A 19808-nucleotide genomic window follows, 5' to 3' on the forward strand; every position below is an offset into this window, starting at 1 on the left:
AGCTTTCTCAACTATAAAACTCGCTAATTTATAAATTATCAGTATATGTCTAAACATAAAACATCACTTAAATTTATCCAGAGAAAAACATCTTAATTTAGCCAAAAATTCGCTATGAAAAACAGAGTGTTTCTTACCAATTGACTCCGCACATTTGTTAGGATATGCCCCCTGCACCCTGCTAAGCCGCATATATGATGCTATGAACTTATTAGTGTCACGCTAGAAAGCTCAACCAGGAGGCAAAAAAACAAATCTGCGGGACAAAGGGAAGTGCAGCTGCTCCAACAGGAGGGTCCACTCAGCACTTCTCTCAGCGAGCAACAACGGGTGATCCCGTGCTCTGCACCAATCACAGCGCTCGCTGACCCTGTTTCTATGACAGCCAGGGCCTCGCTGGTATAAAGCACTGCTACAGAGGACAGAGAGGTCAGCCAAACTACCATCCTCTGCTGCACATGTGGAAAATAAAGTATTTAACACAGCACCCTACTGTCAAAGGGTTCAAACATATACCGTACGCCAAGTATATGGAGACTGGAAGTAAACACAAACATGCAAACAAACAAAACCAGGAGTAAGTAAATGTTATTGAAACAACAGTAACAAAAAGGGCAGGGAAAAAGAGAAATAAATAGGACATAACATGGGCCAGATTCAAACCTGTATTTCCCAGACAAACACCAGGGGCCTCGTTTATAAAATATGCGTATGCACAGATTTGATCTTAGAGTGTGTGTACGCTAAAATACACTGCAACGTTCAGATTTATAAAACCGGTCTTTGACGATGAAAAGTACTCAGGGTCTGAGCAGATGTATGCACTTTTCCTCGTGGCAAAGTCAGTGTACTGCAGATATTTAAACATCTAAGCTGCAATAATATGTGTTTGTGAACATCATTCAAATTCTTTATTGACAACTATAGCATTTATATATTATGTCATGCTATTTTATATATTAAATAATATGTAAAATGTTCAGATTTATACAACTTATTCTTTATACAATGCCTGTGATATCCCTTCCTCTGGATTTCACTGTTTTGTTTTTATTTTGTTCATAATTATCATTAATATTATTATAAATTTAAACAGTAATTGCAAAAAAAAGCAATACAAAACTTTATTTAAAATAAATTATAAGCTTTTTTCAAAGATGCCTCTTCTTCACCAAGACACTACATGCGTTATGAAGATTATTCAAATTCTTTATTGAGATAATATAGCATTTACATTATTTATGTTTATACTTGTATTGTATAGATTATATTTATAACATTTTGTAATGCAGTCGAAAAATCTATTCCATCTAAATATAATCCGTATTTAAACTCTAAAAAAAGTCCTGGTCATATGTCAGTATTTTGGAAGGAGTCTCTTTTTTTAAGCGCAATATTTTGATATATTATTACAATTTAAAATCACTGTTTTCTATTTAAATATATTTAAAACTGTAATTTATTTCTGTGATGCACGGCTGTATTTTCAGCATCATTCCTCCGGTCTTCCTCCATGAAATCTACAATATTGTAGCTGCTCTTGACTCTTCTCTGCAGTGTCTTTTTCTCTCTGTGAGGGGCGGTATGGTGCTGCTCTTATGAGCCGGTAAAGCCCCCGGTGAGAGAGCAAACACCCAGGAGGAGGATATTACCGCCCATACTGCAGAGGATAGCCGTGTGAGAGAGCAGGGGAAACCTGGCACTGCATTGCAGATCAACAAAGGAGAGACAGGAGGAGACTGCAGCAGTCTGCAGCGGGATTCCCTCGTCTGTGTGTGTGAAAGACACCCAGCCCTCACTGGATGATCTTCTTGATACCAGATGAATCATAAGTGACAAGAATAAATGCTTCTTAGTAGTTCATATGATGCAGAAGAAACTGCTGCTTATGTTGTGCTGTTGCAATCCTTCATGCAGAGCAACATGTGTTATATGTTTCTGAATTCTTAACGATATATAAGGATATTAATACCAGTCATTTTTGACCTTGCAGGGACATTTTTTATTTCTTTTCTTTTCCCCATGAGAAAAACAGTTTGTACATCATACAGTTTATACATTAGTAAAAATGTACCACTCACTTACGAAAACTAACCATTGTTTGAGTATAAATACCCCCCCCCCCCCCCCCCACCCACCAAAAAGAAAGAAAACCTAACAAACATTGTAACTGTATTTAAACCATGGTAAGCACAAATTAACCATGGGGTTGATACACAAACCATAGTGCAACCATTGTATTTGTATTAAAAGTGTAGTTAGACAAATGGTAATCAATATGCCAAAAATCACGGTTACTACAATTTTACAACAATAAAACCATTATTAATTGTGTGTGTGTGTGTGTGTGTGTGTTCACGCACTTGAATGGGTTAAATGCAGAGCCCAAACTCCAAATATGAGACACCATACTTTGCCACGTCACATTCTTACCTTACCTTTCCTTTCCTTTATATACTGTATATATATATATATTAAAATGATTTACTGAAGTCTACTACAGTCGGTTGGCAGATTTAGTCATAATTTGGCACTAGCCTGATGTGGAAAAAGAAAACGCAACCATATTTTCACAAGATAACATAAGTAGGCTATTGTACTTTTCATATTTTTAAGCATTTTTTACCAGATTGAACAAAAGATACAGTATGAGACTGTGTTAGTGTGTTAACCAGCACAGCTTTATTAAAAAAAAGGCCTTGGGACTGCTGTTAAATGTAATTTAGTACTCATCACACACACACACACACACACACACACACACACACACACACACAAACACACACACACACACACACACACAGACGTTTGTTTTGGTGAAAAGTGGGGACATCCCATAGGCGTAATGGTTTTTATACTGTACAAACTGTATATTCTATGGCCCTACACCAACCCTACACCTAACCCTAACACTCACAGGAAACTTTGTGCATTTTTAATTTCTTAAAAAAATAATTCTGTATGATTTATAGGCGTTTTGAAAAATGGGGACATGGGTTATGTCCTCATAAGTCACCCTCTCCTTGTAATACATGTGTCATACCCATGTCATTATACAGAGTTGTGTCCTGATATGTCACAAAAACAAGAGCACACACACACACACACTTTAATCTTTATTTATTTTAATGTTCATTTCTTTGGCCATTATCTCTGTAATAAGCAGGATATAATGTATGGTCATTAACACAAAGTAAATCCCCTCAGAGAGGCTGGAGACCTGGCCTGACTCTTAATTATTTTGTGGTTATGACCTGCTGACTGTACATTATTACTTACATCGAAAATTCCCACCAGAAGAAGGACTTCCCCCCTAGAGAGAAGAAGTGAATATGAATATCTGGTTTCAGCTGCAGAAGCTGGTGAATATTTTGGTTTGACATTGAGAGTGGAAACTTGGCCTCTTCCTCTTTTTGTGAAGTGGAAGTAATTACTGATTTTCCAACGTTACCACACTTTCACAGTCCTTCATGTTAGCATGTATGAGTTTGTATCAAACCAAATTAAACAAGTCACTTCAACAATATTACAGTAAGTGACTCTCACAAGTTGTCACAATACATTAAAAAAGACCCTACTGTATGTCAATATGGGTGATGAATACGCATTTAACTGTACTTGGTATTCTGGTGAATCTGTAGACACTTAAAGAGCTCCAAAGAGTCTCATGATTTCAGCAAAAATCTAGGCATAATCGAAGAAAAAACATAGAAGCCTAAGTACAAGTTTGGTCTGTTGGTGGCATTAGACAGTTAAAGCTAGAGACCACAATTTTTTCACTGGCAATCTCCCCATTACTGTGCTTTAACCTCCTTCCATACAGTTCAAAGAGCTTCCATGGACTCTTAAGTAATATTCAGTACAGCACTTTTCACAATGCATTTCACAGCAGCTTTAAAGTATATCATGCATGAATATATTACGCTTGAAACAGCTCCCAAAGCAGAATGAGAAAATCCTCCTCCAACATTACAGTACTTGTACTTAAATATTATTAAGTGTGTGTATTACAATGTATATTTTTTTTAATAAAATATATTGGAATTGATTATTTATGCATTATGCTTTAATAAAATAAACTGATTGCATCTGTCAATATGGCAGTGGGATGCAAGGTCTGGCATACAGAATCCAGTGACCTTGTGCAGTCCAGGGACATTAGTAAGGTTACAGAAGACAGAAAATGCATCATGATTTCCAAAAAAAAAAAAAAAAAAAAAAAAAAAAATATATATATATATATATATATATATATTGCAGGTTTTTTCAATTGCTAAAAAAACATTGTTAAATAATGAAGCCACATTTTCTAGTCTGCATTACCAGCATATATCTTAGTTTTGTGCATGACCATGTAATGGAAAGACTCAGAATTATGATTAGCTTCAGCTATTTCTCAATAATTAGTAATTAAAATAATTCTTATCAACTCTTTTAAGTTGAAATTGTTGCAGACGTAGAGGCTATAAGAACGATCCATGATTTAACGATCCATGATTTTGGTAAAAATGTAAGCATTTTAGAAATGTGTTAATTTACTTAATATTGTGTGAAAACAACATGAATTGCGTTAATGGTACGGTCACAACAGACTGATATTGTGCAAATTGTTTTTAGAGTTTTGAAAATGTGACTACAGACTGGACAAAAGGATGTTAGCAATTGAAAAAAAAATACAAATAGGACATTTGGCTTAACTTTCAGGTGAGATTGCAGTAAGTTGTGTTTGGAACAATTGTTATTGAATTTCAAAATACATTATCTTCTAAGATTTTATATTTCATTATAATTCCTGTATATTCTAGTAAGGCATCCACACTTTTCCCTTGCACTATTCAACATCATATCCAATCTTCTTAATCACTTTTTGTTATATTAAAATTTTGCAACAGAGCAAACAACAAACAAATGATTCAACAGTGAGCTTTCTTCAGTGAATCCACATTGGGAAAAGTGTTCCTCTTGGGTTATAATGACCTTTATGACTTGTGCCTGACATCCATTTGTAAACTACTGTTCTCTACATTATCCATGGTGTCCCCCTGAAACTTCTTTAACTTAAAATCCTTCAAGTGAATGCAAAATTTTGGTTTTGTGCTCTCTTTCTCACATTCATTAAGAGCGTTATTTCCTGCAGAAATGGACAGTTTGCCATCAGTCTAATTTGAATGTGTTTTGAAAGCAGTGTGTATATATAAAATATATAGTGTTTTGCAGGTTGTGGAGTATATGGTTTTTGTGGATTTTTAGAAATGTGCACATTGAACGCATTTTGTCTGAAAGCAATGCAAAATGATTCACAGTTTGTTTAGCAAAGACTTGTGTTTCACAGTAATTTTACAATATTACTCATGCAGCTTTGGTAAGAATGACAGAATTCTTTCCAAAACAAACAACAAAAGAAATGTTAATGAATCCCAACTTTTGACTGGATACCAAAGACAATTTAAAAAATGTCACTTTAATATCCATTATAATTTGAGTACTCTCATTTGCAGAACAAAAGCTTAAATATTTTGCCATCTTGATAACTGTCGAATAGTTTTATCATTTTCATGGATATGATTAAGTTAGCATATTTGGCATTGGCAGATCTGATCTGATGTTGCTCACATACAAAAAGCATGTGAGCATGTAAGACATGCTGCTGCATGAATAGACATAGATAAACCCCATAGAAGATCTAGACAGGTGGAGCTGGGGAGGTGGAGGGTTTCATAGCAGACTGTGTAGACCAGCATACAGTGAACACTTGAGCCAGACTATATAAATGTTGAGGGATCAAGCTCATTGGCTGTAGAATCAGCAGAGGCCAATTCGCTTGCGCCTTGTTGTAAATGACGTGATTGATAACTAACAGCCTGTGCCATATGATTCCTGACTGAACTGGAAATGTGTACTCTACAGGTTAAAGCTAGCATTAGCTTAATCTGATACTAGCATGTCTAAAATTCTGACAGTCAAATGTCCCTTTGTGTTAAAAATAAATAAAATTAATTGTGCATTTCATTTACCTGTGAAGGAATTGAATTAAATGTCCTGTAACTCAGCTTTAGTTGTGGAGAAAGCATGACCCAGGTGATTAGCATAAGACATCAACTCACACTTTAATTAAATATCTGTCCCAGAATGCTCTGAGGATCAGACCAGCTCTGTGGCCCTAATCAGATTAAGAGACCCATCAGAGAAAGTAGACGTTTTTAATTGTGACTGTCTGAAGGACTCTGAGCAATTAAAGCAAAGCAAACCTATGAATAACTGTGGCAGGATTCAACAGGCTGAGATGAGCTACTGCTGCTTGTGCTGTGCTAGACTAGAATACATAATACACACTACCATTCAAAGGTTTGGGGTTTTCTCTCAAAGATATAAACACTTTTATTCAGCAAGGATGTATTAAATCAATAAAAAAAAAATCGGCAGCAAAGACATTTCAGCGCTATTTGTCTTGATCAAAGAGTGCTGAAAAAAAAAAATAATGATCATGGTTTCCACAAAAATTTGAAACATCTCAAATGTATTCAACCTTAATAATAAAGTTTTCTTGAACAGCAAATCGACATTTTAGAATGATTTCTGAAGGATCACGTGACTGAAGACTGGAGTAATGATGCTGAAATTTCAGTATTGATCACAGGAATACATTTCATTTTAACAGACATTCAAAGAGAAAACAGTTAAATTATAATAACTGTTTTTGACTGTATTTTTAATCACACAAATGCAGCAATTGATGTGCAGAAGATACTTATTTAAAAAGAATGTTTGAACAACACTGTATCACAAAAATACTTCAATAAAATTGATTTTAGAACATTTAGAATTTAAAGATACGAATATGAATAATATGCAATGCAAAGTAGAAATGATTTTATATAAACATTTGACACATTTGAATCGACGGTTGAATTTTTTGTGCTTCCATGTTAATCATTTATAAAGATCAACAGGACATAATAAAAAAATAAAAAAATAAGTACAAATACTATAATTTATATTCCTTTTAAAATAAGAAAAATGAGACCTAACCTTGGTGTTAAGTCTCATGGCCTGACATGAGTGATTTTACATGAAGAACTGTGTGTGTGTGTGTGTGTGTGTGTTTTCATTCCCGAAGTAGCCGTACTAGATTTTCCATTTAGAACCATCATACTTTAATAATCAAGTATGTCCACTAATTTAGCTACACTTGGATCTTGAAAAAGAGACAGTAATTGTTAATAGCTATTGTGAAGCTAAGACAACTGCTATCAGCTTTAAAATGTTTTGCAGTTCCATTTTTCTGATTATCTTCAGACTAAAATCAGAGTAAAAATAAAAGTACAATCAGTAAGTCCCATCAAGTCAGTTTACAGGATATACAGTGAATCAAACATTAAAGTTGTGCAGTGCAAATTTTTCAAAACAAGCATTTAACACTTCAGGTTGGACACGATGATGTAACTTTCTCCTACAGTTTCTTGGAAATGACATTAACAAAACAAAATGGACTTAACACTTTATAAAAGAGTAAATTTTTGGCAAGAATGCTAAAAATCACATGCTAAATAACACAGCTGCTCCTTATTTCATGCTTCATTTGTTCTCATATTACTCCAGACAATGACTGGCATATGCCTCATTTATACACTTAAACACTTATTATTATTGCTTATCAACCACCTCACTTGTTAACTTCGTACATCTGATAAAAAATGGTACATACAGTACATAATACACTTTTTGATATTCCCAAATATAGCATAACACTTTCCCTATTTCCTCTAAGTGTTTTTTTTTTAAAAATATGATCTAAAATAAAAGAGACAGAGTTATGAAGCTGTAATAATAATAATAAAAAAGCGCAATGTATTTAACATCCACAAAGGATTCACAGACAGGGGAATTTTGGTTCTTTTGCATTTGTCACTATTGCTATATTGCATATTGTCACATCAATAAGAGCACAGCATTTATTCACATATACAGGCTACAGTATTTTATAGTATAATGCTATGTGAAAAAAATATATATATATATTCATCATATAGTACATTTTCTCAGTCTTAAACAAACAATAACCAGGTTGATGATTTTTGAAGACTTTTGAAATGTGGCTTGAAAAGTATGTGAATGTGCAAGATAGCAAAATTGGCCTATCTATAAAACAAAAGCAGAGGAAATTATACATAAATTGTCACATTTTGCTTGACTGACTTACAATTTATCTGACATATGATTTAACAGTAAAAACAGGAGAGGACAGTTGACTTAAATTACCATACAAAAAATGTCAACCATTGTACAATAAAAAAATGACAGCTGATATATATATTATAGTCACATATTCCATAACATGTTAATAAGTTCCATATATCCATATATTTATGTGTTGATTATTAAAGTGTGTAATTCTCATTCCACCGAAGGCAACAGAATTTGAAAAAATAAGCGCCGTTGCACCGTATCACTCTAAAAATGATGGTTCCAAAATGGATTTCTGGTTCCCCAAGTGAACAGTTCTTAAAAGAACCATTTTTTTTCTTGGTGTGAATAACATTTTAATCATCTAAAGAGTGTTTTCCCACTATATAGATCCTTGTGTGCAATGGAATGCTTCCATGGATGTTAAAAAGATTTGGAGAAATTCAGGATTACCAGTGAACAAGTGATGTAATGCTAAACTCATCTAAATAAACTAATCTACATACATCTTAGACAGCCTGAGATTAAAGTTTTCATTTTTGGGTGAACTATACCTTTGAAGGTTTTTCATGGTACCACTGATCCCAGTTAAGAACCTTTATTTTAAGGAGTGTATGAGCACCTCAACAGGACCGAACCGTGCTCCCTTCAGCCCACCGCATCAGATATGAAACCCAATTAGGAGAACATGTTGTCATCTTTTTCTGAATCTGGAGAATCTGGTCTTGATATGTCAAACCGGTTTGAAGATCCTGAGGTCTTCCTGTCTTTGAGAAGCTGGAGCATCTCAGCGAGCTGGCCTTCAAGGGCGCTCATTCTGCTGCTGAGGGAGTGGATGTCTCCTCGCAGCTCCTGCTTCAGTTCAGTAAAGCAGGCCTGGAGACTCTGCTCTGGAATGGGGCAAATGGCTCGCTTGCCCTCGGCCTGCAAGGGGCTCCGATCCTGAGGGGTTCGAGCGCTCCCGTCACTCTTGGTGATGCCGCTGTCCCACGAGTCCCACTTAGTCCTGTCTGGAAGCATCTCCATGGACTCAGCTTTGGACACAGAACACCATGAGAGATCAGATTTGGATGTGGCATCTTTAAATCTACCCCAGCCTTTGTTTTTGGGAGGTTCTGCTGACTTGGATCCTGTACAGGTTCCATTAGAGGCCACAGGAGTGCAGAGTTTGGCTTGACATGACGTTCTAGACGATGAGGAGGAGGACACAGAGGTGATGGGAGAGGCTGGGATTTCAGTGACTGTGACGAAGCTGGTGGTTGCAGTGCTCTCGTGTACCACGCTCTCCGTTCTGCCTCGCTCCACGTCCGGTTCTCCTAGACTCGCTCGCTCCGCTGCCAGACGGGCCTCTTTCTGCTGGCGGAACCGCTGGAAGAGACGCCGCACCGGGTGATCTGGAGGAAGATTCAGAGGCGCTTCATTCTTCCGTCGCAGCATCTCCTCTTCCTCCCGTTTGACGTCACTTATTTTACGGAAGATGATCTGTGGGATTCAAACAAGAAAGACTGCATAGGTTATGTGATATTTTATGTGAAAGAAAAAAAACAACAACAATATTTAGGCTGCAATTATTTATAAAAACATCCAGATTTCAAGATTCTCAGGTTTGACATAAAAAATATGCATATGAATGTGCTGAATGCAACACGAATTAGATTTGAGAGATTGGGCAGATGTTAAGCAAATAATGACTATTGGTTTGAATTTTGTACTGTTCCTCACATAGACGAACAGTATTAGGAAACCAGGAATAGAGCTGGAATTGAAGCTTGAAATAAAAAATTATATACTTTTAGTTTATACTTTAATACTGACCCTTTTATGAATCAGCATTAGAGTATATTTGACAGAGATAAGAAAAATACAATGACTGGACAAATTCACCCTATACAACCTTAAAATAATTGAATTTCAAACTTACAGATGTTATTACAAGCTATAAATGCTATACAATAACAATAAAATGGGTTTTAAAGTTTAAATGATCTGTTATTTTAAGATCCACTCTCACATAATTTCCTGTTCAAGTTTGTTTTTGTTTTTTTCCTACATGTTGGTTGCACCAAGTCAAGTCAAGTCACCTTTATTTATATAGCGCTTTAAACAAAATACATTGCATCAATGCAACTGAACAACATTCATTAGGAAAACAGTGTGTCAATAATGCAGAATGACAGCACAAAGTCACTTTTACAGACTTTTAAATTAAATGTTCCCTCCTGGTGGAATGACCTCCCCAACTCAATCCAAGCAGCTGAGTCCTTAGCCATCTTCAAGAATCGGCTTAAAACACATCTCTTTCATCAAATGAATAAATGTAATGTAAATGTAAATTTAGCAGACACTTTTGTACAAAGCGACTTACAAATGAGGACAGTGGAAGCAATCAAAAACAACAAAAAGAGCAATGATATATAAGTGCTATAACAAGTCTCAGTTAGCTTAACACAGTACACGTAGCATGGGCTTCTAAATAATACAATAAATAAAAAGAAAACAGATAGAATAAAAAAAAGAATAGAGCAGAGATGAGAAGGTTGTATCAACATGATTTCTTTTACTTTATGTCCACCATAAATATACAAATTAAATTAATACAGAATATAAAACCATGCTTATTACAGATAATGCATTTTTAATGCATGAATGAGCAACACATTATTGACCCACTGTACACTTCACTACATCTATCTGAGCTCTTGACCCTTGAGCATCTCAAACGATGAGGAGCGTGTCACATGGTTCATTTTGAAGGGTTGCTAGAGGAGTTAGTCACTGCTATCTTTAGCTTCATGATGCATCAAAACCTGGCATTGTAGAAGCAAGTCTGTACTTTTTTTTCCTGGCCCAACATCCTTGTTGGTTTTGGTTCTACTGATCCTGCTCGTGAATGATCCTGAATCCCACGCATTTGTCAGTTACCAAAGGAGTCAGACCCCTTTGAGGTCTGTGACCCACATGCTGTCATTTTTACTTATGGTAACTCATTTCCAAATACATCACATCACAGCTAATCACATGAGCTGTAAATACCACGAGACTACAGAAACACACAGGGTCCCAAACACCAACCCTATCCAAAGCTGTAATATGAAAGGTAAAAGAAAGGTATACATATAATTTCATTTTTGAGAACCCTGAAAAAATCCAACATAGGCTCATTGGAAAAACACACCAACAATGTGTATTTGTTTTTTAAACAATCAAATCGTCTTTTTGCAGTTCCTTGCACAACACTATGTTATGAACTTAACATAATTAACTATAGTGCATGATTTTTAAACTAATACATTTGACACATTGCTCACATTGCTCCATATGTGTAGCTTTTCTGACTTAGTAAACTTGCTCGGTAGCGCACCTGGTAAAGCATTGTACTAGAGATGTGAAGCGCTCAGGGACGAATCTGTGAAACTTGATCCACAATAAAAGAGTTTAAAGACTTGTAGAAGCTAAAATAAATAACATGGTTGCTTAAGCAAATGCATTTTGATCTCACATGTAACAATTTTGCTGAAATGTTCCTATGGGCATTTTTTTTCTAAAAATGAGCAAGGGTTGAAAAAAAAAAAAAACAGTCACTGGTAAAACTACTAGAATATAAAGAAATATATGTTGCTTGCAATGTTAATATGCAGAAATATGCCTGTTGACCTCATTTTAATTATTTTACTTAATTATGAATGAACCTGTAGGCTGAATGTAAAAAATTATCCCTGTTTTCCTTCTTCATGTTGGCTAGTGCTTCATGCATTTGCTTTAATTATTGCTACAGTGTAATTCATTCCAATCTTTTCCTCATAAATGTGATGTGATAAGTTTCAAGAGATGTCCCGGTATGCTGTTTGTTTACAGTTAATACTGTTTCTTAATTATCAGCTTACTGTTCAAGGAGTCGTTGACTCCCTGAAAACAACACTCCTGCCTCTAGTGAAATCTTTCACAATTGAGAGAGAGGACTATTATTTTAATTTGTCTTATTTAGATTAGATTGATCACTGAAGGTGTTGGACATTGAATGGTATTTAAATTTAAATTTATAATAGATGAAAATTAAGAACAGGGCGTTTAGAACTGACAAACATTTATTTGCAAACCTAATTACAAGCAATATGTTAATGGAGTGAAACACAAAAGGACACGGAAGCTGTCCTAATGAGTTAATGCTGTTACTTCATTAATTCATTCCTGTGTGCAGGCTGACTCAGCGAGACTTTGTTTATTGCCAAGGTCAGATGAATCTGCTTCCTGATGAAGCCACTTAAATGCATTGTAAGGTGCAACGATAAATGGATTTTCTATCAGATCGGACAGATGGATGACTGTGAGATGTGTGGAGAGAGTAGCACTGGACCGGAGGCGGACAATATTTAGGAGTGTGATTTTTTCTGATGTGTCAAAGCCAAAGATAATGAGTTTTGGGGGTTAGAAAGGTTCATAGTTTATTGTTCGAATCTAAAATCTGACTGAAAAGAACAAACAGGTATTTCTTCATGTCGAATCTTGATCAGCCATCTGCAGAGAATTACCGTTTGAGATAACATGAAAAACATGATTCATACTCATCTATCTGATAGTGCTGCATGTCCAAAACAAACATCTTGCACTAGAGATGGCAAATGCTCATTTTACATATGTTTATCGAAGCAGTCAATTTGCAGATACACTGGTTTCAAAAAAAAGAAGAAAAAAAAACCATTCAGTTGACTAAAATGTGTCCACATCTCTGTTTATTTGTAGAAAATAGAGCAACAAAAATAGAGACGTTTTGAAAACGGTCATGTGGACATGAATGTGAGTAAATGATGGCAGAATTTAAGAATTTGGCAGAACTGTTTCTTAAAGATATTACCAGAAGGTTTAACAGAATTGATTTTAGAGTCTTTAAAGAGACGCAGTAATATAATTGTTGTTTCAGCACAAACTCCCATGAGTGTGGAAATGTATCCGGCTGTTACAGTATGTCATCAACGCGCTCTAGCACACTTCCATCTTCATTTACTCACTCCAGTGAAGGTGACCACTGACAATTTACTGCCCATGATAATCAATAGAGTCACAGGACTTTAAAATTGGCTTCCAATGTTCGTTATTAGCATAGAGGTGACAGGAAACAGCTGGATATCTCAAAGATGAATTACTCCAACCATTCAAGAAGTGACGTTAGAATTTCATATTTCAGAGGGACATTCTATCCCAAAGCAAAGGGTTGCTTACTGAATTTTTTTCTGTTTTTTTTATGACCTTTTATCCACATGCATTGTCACATGGTTGTGTGATCACAATGCAGTGCACTACGTATAATTTAAGACAAAATAAAGTGTCTTTTGTGCAAATCATTAAAAAGTTTCATATATATTATGTTTTTTTGTGAAATACTACACTGATTATGCTAAATGCTTTTGTGTGCAGCAATTAAAGACAGTGCTATAGATATAAACACTCAATACTGTGTCTGAAATTTTTTTTATGTGATGAAGGTGAAGTAATTTGTTGGACATATATTAATTAAGTGTCATTTTTTATAAAATGCATGCTTGAGATAGTTTCCAAACCTGCTCATCAGCAGAATCTATTCATAAGGCGAACATGCGTCTGTAATATAATATTTCACAAGCAGCCACTCACCTGAAACTGGTTCAAAAACCTCATTAAGCACTTTTGTGGGCAAACAAGAGACTAGATACTTTCCCGAGGGTTGGATGTGACCTAAATCAATGGTATGAGGCCTTCTGAGAGCCATGTATTACAAAGAAAACAAGACACTGTTGTTACATGTGCACAGGACCAGGTAGGGCCACACGTTTTAGCTGTGTTGTGTGATTATCATATACAGATAGACACAGTGACAGCACAAGCCCGGCCACAGATATATGATACGAGAGACACAGACAGGAACAGAACATGGAGGAGATTGTAAATAAAGGATGAGTCTGAGGGTGATTGAATTAAAATACCAATGGAGATCATGAAAAGCCGGACACGCTTGAACTAATGCAGAACTAAAAGGAAAGATGTTGTGAAAAGGATACAAGAGAAACTAAATATTATATTTTTTGCAGTGAAGAAGGAAGGCAAGAGAGATTTGTTTGAATTAAAAGCACACAGAAATGTCTCCGTAAGAAATCAACTGTTAGTGAGCGAGTGCTGTGATCAATACCAGACACCAGATCTCTGCTGTGTGCAGCCCCCTCCAGAAGACACTGAAGGATACAGATCTGTCCATTCCAGAACATAATCAAAACCACTGATCTATGACCGAGAGCTATAAGAGCGCCCTTATGTCACTGTCCATAAGCTCTGGTGTTTAATGATTAAGGTTATAGTTCATCATAATGCAACATTCTGTCATTAATTACTGTCATCTGTCTGTCTATCGGCCATCTAGATAGATTGAGTGACGTGACATTCAGCCAAGTATACACAGAATTTGTGCTCTGCATTTAACCCATCCGAAGTGCACACACACAGAGCAGTGAACACACACCCACACACACACACTGTGAACACACACCCGGAGCAGTGGGCAGCCATTTATGCTCCGGCGCCCGGGAGCAGTTGGGGGTTCGATGCCTTGCTCAAGGGCACCTCAGTCGTGGTATTACCGGCCCGAGATTTGAACCCACAACCCTTTGGTTAGGAGTCAAACTCTCTAACCACTAGGCCACGACTCCCCCAGTAGACCTACAGAAATCTGTCTGTCTATCTGTTCCATCTGTCTGTCTTTCGGTATGTTTACCTGACAATCTGTCTGTCTGTCTGTTTATGTGACAATCTGTCTGTCTGTATCTGTCTGTATGTTTATGTGACAGTCTGTCTGTCTGTCTGTCTCTCTTTCTGTCTGTATGTTTATGTGACAGTCTGTCTGTCTGTCTCTGTCTGTTTATGAGACAATCTGTCTGTCTGTCCGTCTGTCTGTCTATCTATTCATCTATTTGTCATTCGGTTGGTCGTCTGTCTCTCTCTCTCTCTCTGTCTGCCTGTCTGTCTGTCTGTCTGTCTCTCTCTGTCTGTTTGTCTCTCTGTCTGTCTGTCTGTCTCTCTGTCTGTCTGTATGTTTATGTGACAATCTGTCTGTCTGTCTCTCTTTCTGTCTGTCTGTTTATGTGACAGTCTGTCTCTCTTTCTGTCTGTATGTTTATGAGACAATCTGTCTGTCTGTCCGTCTGTCTGTCTATCTATTCATCTATTTGTCATTCGGTTGGTCGTCTGTCTCTCTCTCTCTCTCTCTCTCTCTCTGTCGGTCTGTCTGTCTGTCTCTCTGTCTGTCTCTCTATCTCTTTCTCTGTCTTAAATGATATTTCATTAGAACATTCATCACAGAAAAGAAAGAGAGATGGACAGAGAGAGAGACGCTGAGGGTGGGACTGAAGGAGGGGACTGATGATGAATATACGTCTGTATCAGGTTTCTATTTTCTGTTCTTCTAAGGTCAGTTTGACTTTGTCTTCCATTAATTCAGATCTCTATATCTCTATATGGCCATTTTCTGACCATTACCAAACTAAACGGCCAGCTGTGATCACGGCTATCTAATCTTTGCCAGTGTCTCTCTCTTCATCCTGCACTCACACAGACAGCAGAGCCACACTTAAGATTTGAGCATTAGCTCAATAAGCTGGATCTGATTAGGCTATACCCGGATAATACAGCCAGATACACGAGCCGCTTACACCACAATCTCACCTGAACGAATAAGGCCATTAGTCTGATGATAGCCTCAAACACGCACACACACAGCACACACGCCATGATTGCTTCAGTTCTCAAACTGTTTCATATGCAGATTGATTAAGATATACAGATTTCATAAATCACACCTATAAATCTAGACCATGAGTCTAGACCAAAGAGAGCAACCAGTCATTCTTTATTCTTTTATGCTATTGGCTCACCTCTGATTTATTATTTGATCAATAAAATCCAATCAGTTTAATTCAGGAATGACCTTGATCATACCTCAAAAAATAAGACCTGCAAATATAACTGACCAGTATATATGAATACATTTTATCTGTATAGGTTGTGGAATAACGGTTGGGAAAAAAAAAATGATGTTGAAATTAGAATTAGAATAATTATTGAAACTTTACATTTATAGTAATCATCCTGGTTGTGAACAGGCCTTCAAAGACAAACAGCTAGACAGATCATATTCTGTTCTATTTTATATTGAATTTCTCCTCACTATTGATTTACATGTCCAAACATTTACTGTAACATATGCCTGTCTTACATGCCTTATTACTATTTTTTATTAATATTTTGAAGCTTTAATATTCATTTTAGTTTAATTGTTTGTTATTTAACGTTCTTTTTATTTCATTGTTTTTAAATACTATTTAGGTTTAATTTATTTGTATTTTAGTTGCTTTATTTAATTAAATAAAATAAAGTCGTGGCCTAATGGTTAGAGAGTCGGACTCCCAATCGAAAGGTTGTGAGTTCGAGTCCCGGGCCGGCAGGAATTGTGGGTGGGGGGAGTGCATGTACAGTTCTCTCTCCACCTTCAATACCATGACTTAGGTGCCCTTGAGCAAGGCATCGAACCCCCAACTGCTCCCCGGGCGCCGCAGCATAAATGGCTGCCCACTGCTCCGGGTGTGTGCTCACAGTGTGTGTGTGTGTTCACTGCTCTGTGTGTGTGCATTTCGGATGGGTTAAATGCAGAGCACAAATTCTGAGTATGGGTCACCATACTTGGCTGAATGTCACTTCACTTAAATTATTCACTTTTAATTATGTATTTGTAAATATTCAATCAATGTTTGTTTTTAATCTAATATTTTATATTAAATTTTTTTTTTATGTTTTATTTCAGTTTTAGTTAACCACACTAATTTATTTATTTTGAGAACTATCCCTTGAAATGTAGCACATTTGAAGAGATGAACAGGAAAGCGGAGTAAGAACAGCAGTGCATTCAGTAGTCAGAGGTTTTCCCTGTTCCTACAGCAGCCACATGAGTAATGGAGTGCTGTGGGATTGTGTCTGTGAGAGGGTATAGATCTTCCAGCTCAGTTGGCTTCATAATCACTTCACTGTAAAAAGTGCTTACATAGAGAAACGAGATGTGAATTTAAATGAAGCTGCAGCCCGGCTTAAGCCCCGCCTACACATGGACGCAATGTAGCTGACAAACTCTGAGACAAAAGCAGAAGAAACTGAACAGTGTTCACCCACACCAGCTATAACATTAATGAAAAGCTGTCAAAATCGTTCTCGGAAGAGCAGCAGTGAATGAAGAACTCCTCAACGGCAAGCATTTGACAGCCAATAGGAAAAAAAACAATAACAAATATGATGAAACATCACAAAGCTGAAGGAATTTGAGCATTCAAATGAATTAAAATAGGGAGATTAGATCATTTTTACAGTTTAGTCACTATACCAGCTATATATAGTCCTTTAAAGAAAACTACTGCCTTTTATGAAAACACAGTTCAACACTTTAAAAAGCTGTTTCCAAAACAGCATTGTGCAATTTGAGAAAGAACAACCCTTCTTTGACTGTAAAAAAAAAAGTATGTTCCAAATAGCATGAATGAATTCTGTGCATACTACATCCAACATGTTGGCTTTGTCATGCGACCTATGGTGTCATTTTCTTAAAGGTCATGATTGACAAAACAGAATTTAGCAATATTATGGTCAAACTAGGCTCATTGGAAATATGTGCAACATTTCTGCAATTTCGATATTACATACCCTTATTGCATGCACCACTGAATTTTCTAAGTGAGTGGCGCTAAAATGCGCATTTAATATGTGTGTTTTTATTAAGTCCAAGGAGTGTTGATAAACGTTTAATGCTCTATCATGCTGGGAAATAAGACTACCCGATAAGTGTTAATAAATGCAAAATAATATAAAATCACATTCAACCATAGTTTTTTCAATTCCTTATATGCAGATTTGAACTGTTTTGTCAAACCATAGTTTCACAGGATTTGTTCCGGAGCTCTTTACCTCACAAGTGCAATTATTGCATAAGCTACTGATCAAACCCACCAAATAAGAAAACCCATTCATAATGAAGCTGCATATGTGACGCTAACATTCAAAAGTATCAGTTTTTGAATCTTGCAGCATGTTAAAATTGTGTAAAATCACATCAAATTGTGCAAAGAGTGGGGTGAAAGTAAAGTGTAATAGAGTACCATGTCTCAAGATATAGAGATCGCCACTAATGAATTAATCAATGTGTTATATAATGCTGACATCCAAAATGTGCCGAACTGGGGTTGGGAAACATTCAATTAATAGTCAAACTCATTTGTAACTTGTCTAGGTACCCACCCTTTTCCTCAGGTTGTAGGTGAGCACCAGGTTTCGTGAGAAGTGTCCGGCGAAGGCTGTGTAGAACTCCAGAACCTTCTGTAGGGCGTCCCGTTTGATGTTGTGAAGATCGCAGTAGGTCAGCGCACGGACGTTTGCACAGGCCTGAGCTAAATTCACCTCTTTCCAGAACACATCCCCGAACACATCCCCCTTTCCTGGGAGAGAAAAAGATAGGGGAACATTGAAGAATGAATTCCATTTAGCTTTCACTAAGGGTTATTATTATACCTTCAGGGAATGTTTCGGGTTCGTGCATAGGTGTGAATTTTCATGGATCACAGGAAACTCAATATGCACTAAATAATGAAACCGCTCGGGTTGAGAATGTCATTTCAGGAAAACATTAAATAAGTTCATGCATGTAAATAAGACTGAAGCCTACTGTAATGTGACCCAGAGAGGGCAAAAGTTTAACACTGGCACAAATAGCTTTGACATTATGTAACACGGTAAAAGTGCAGAGATGATTACCACTGGGAAATCGCGTTTCTCGTGAGACATACAACGGGTTAATTTGATCGCACAAATTTGCAGTTTTGACAAACAGAAAGCTACTTGGTTTGAAAGGAACTTCTTTGGGATTTGTAACTTCTACATCATTAACGATTGACAATAGACTATGGACCTTTTTAGACTACAACCGGTGCAACATTTTGTCTTATATATACTTGGAAAAATAAAGGTGCTTCACTGTGCCATAGAATAACCTTTTTTTGTCTAAATGGTTCCATAAAGAAACTTTAACATCTGACGAACCTTTCTATTTCACAAAATCTTCTTTGTTCTGCAAAAGAAGGTTTTTCAGATTATAAAAAGGTAAGAAAGAGATAGTTCTGTAAATATCCTTTGACTGAATGGTTCTTTGTGGTACCAAAAATGGTTCCTTAAATGGCATTGCTGTGAAGAACCTTTTAAGCATCTATATTTTTAATGTGTCAAAAATTAAATTCTGTTATCATTTACTCAGTCTTATGTCATTCCAATTAAATATTGTATGCTTTATTACCCGTTCTTTCTGAGAAGTAATTTGAGTCTTATTATTATTCTTTTTTTCATACAGCGAAAGTCATTGGGCTCCAATGTTAATTGGTTCCCAGTGCTCTCCTACAAAATATATTATTGTGTGTTTTGCTGAAGAAAGACATGAAATTTGTTTTGGATCAATATCAGGTTGGGTAAAGAATGACAGAATTTTCATTTTTGGGGTAAACTGTCCCTTTAACAATGAACCAGTCAGCTGTGAGCTTTATTCTAAATTTTAGAAATGGTAAAATTAGTGAATA

The 19808-nt window shown here is 36.3% G+C and overlaps 1 protein-coding gene and 2 long non-coding RNA genes across 4 annotated transcripts in view; 1 reads left to right on the forward strand and 2 right to left on the reverse strand.

The window, feature by feature from the left end:
- Window positions 1–279, reverse strand: part of LOC132160172 (uncharacterized) — a 23219-nt gene extending 22940 nt beyond the window's left edge. The window contains exon 1 of the long non-coding RNA XR_009437958.1: window positions 138–279. This is a non-coding gene — a long non-coding RNA (uncharacterized LOC132160172). The remainder of the gene's footprint in view (window positions 1–137) is intronic.
- The window catches only part of LOC132160173 (uncharacterized), a 24242-nt gene extending 7332 nt beyond the window's left edge, over window positions 1–16910 (forward strand). The window contains exon 2 of the long non-coding RNA XR_009437959.1: window positions 16669–16910. This is a non-coding gene — a long non-coding RNA (uncharacterized LOC132160173). The remainder of the gene's footprint in view (window positions 1–16668) is intronic.
- Window positions 8346–19808, reverse strand: part of kcnh1b (potassium voltage-gated channel, subfamily H (eag-related), member 1b) — a 37975-nt gene continuing 26512 nt past the window's right edge. For both annotated transcript variants that reach the window (XM_059569915.1, XM_059569916.1), the window contains 2 exons: window positions 18484–18680; window positions 8346–9666 (listed from right to left, as the gene is read on the reverse strand). In XM_059569915.1, the coding sequence (XP_059425898.1) occupies window positions 8863–9666; window positions 18484–18680 (1001 nt within the window). In that variant the 3' untranslated portion in view covers window positions 8346–8862. The remainder of the gene's footprint in view (window positions 9667–18483; window positions 18681–19808) is intronic.

Source organism: Carassius carassius, chromosome 16 (genome assembly GCF_963082965.1).
Source record: "Carassius carassius chromosome 16, fCarCar2.1, whole genome shotgun sequence".
NCBI lineage: Eukaryota > Metazoa > Chordata > Actinopteri > Cypriniformes > Cyprinidae > Carassius > Carassius carassius.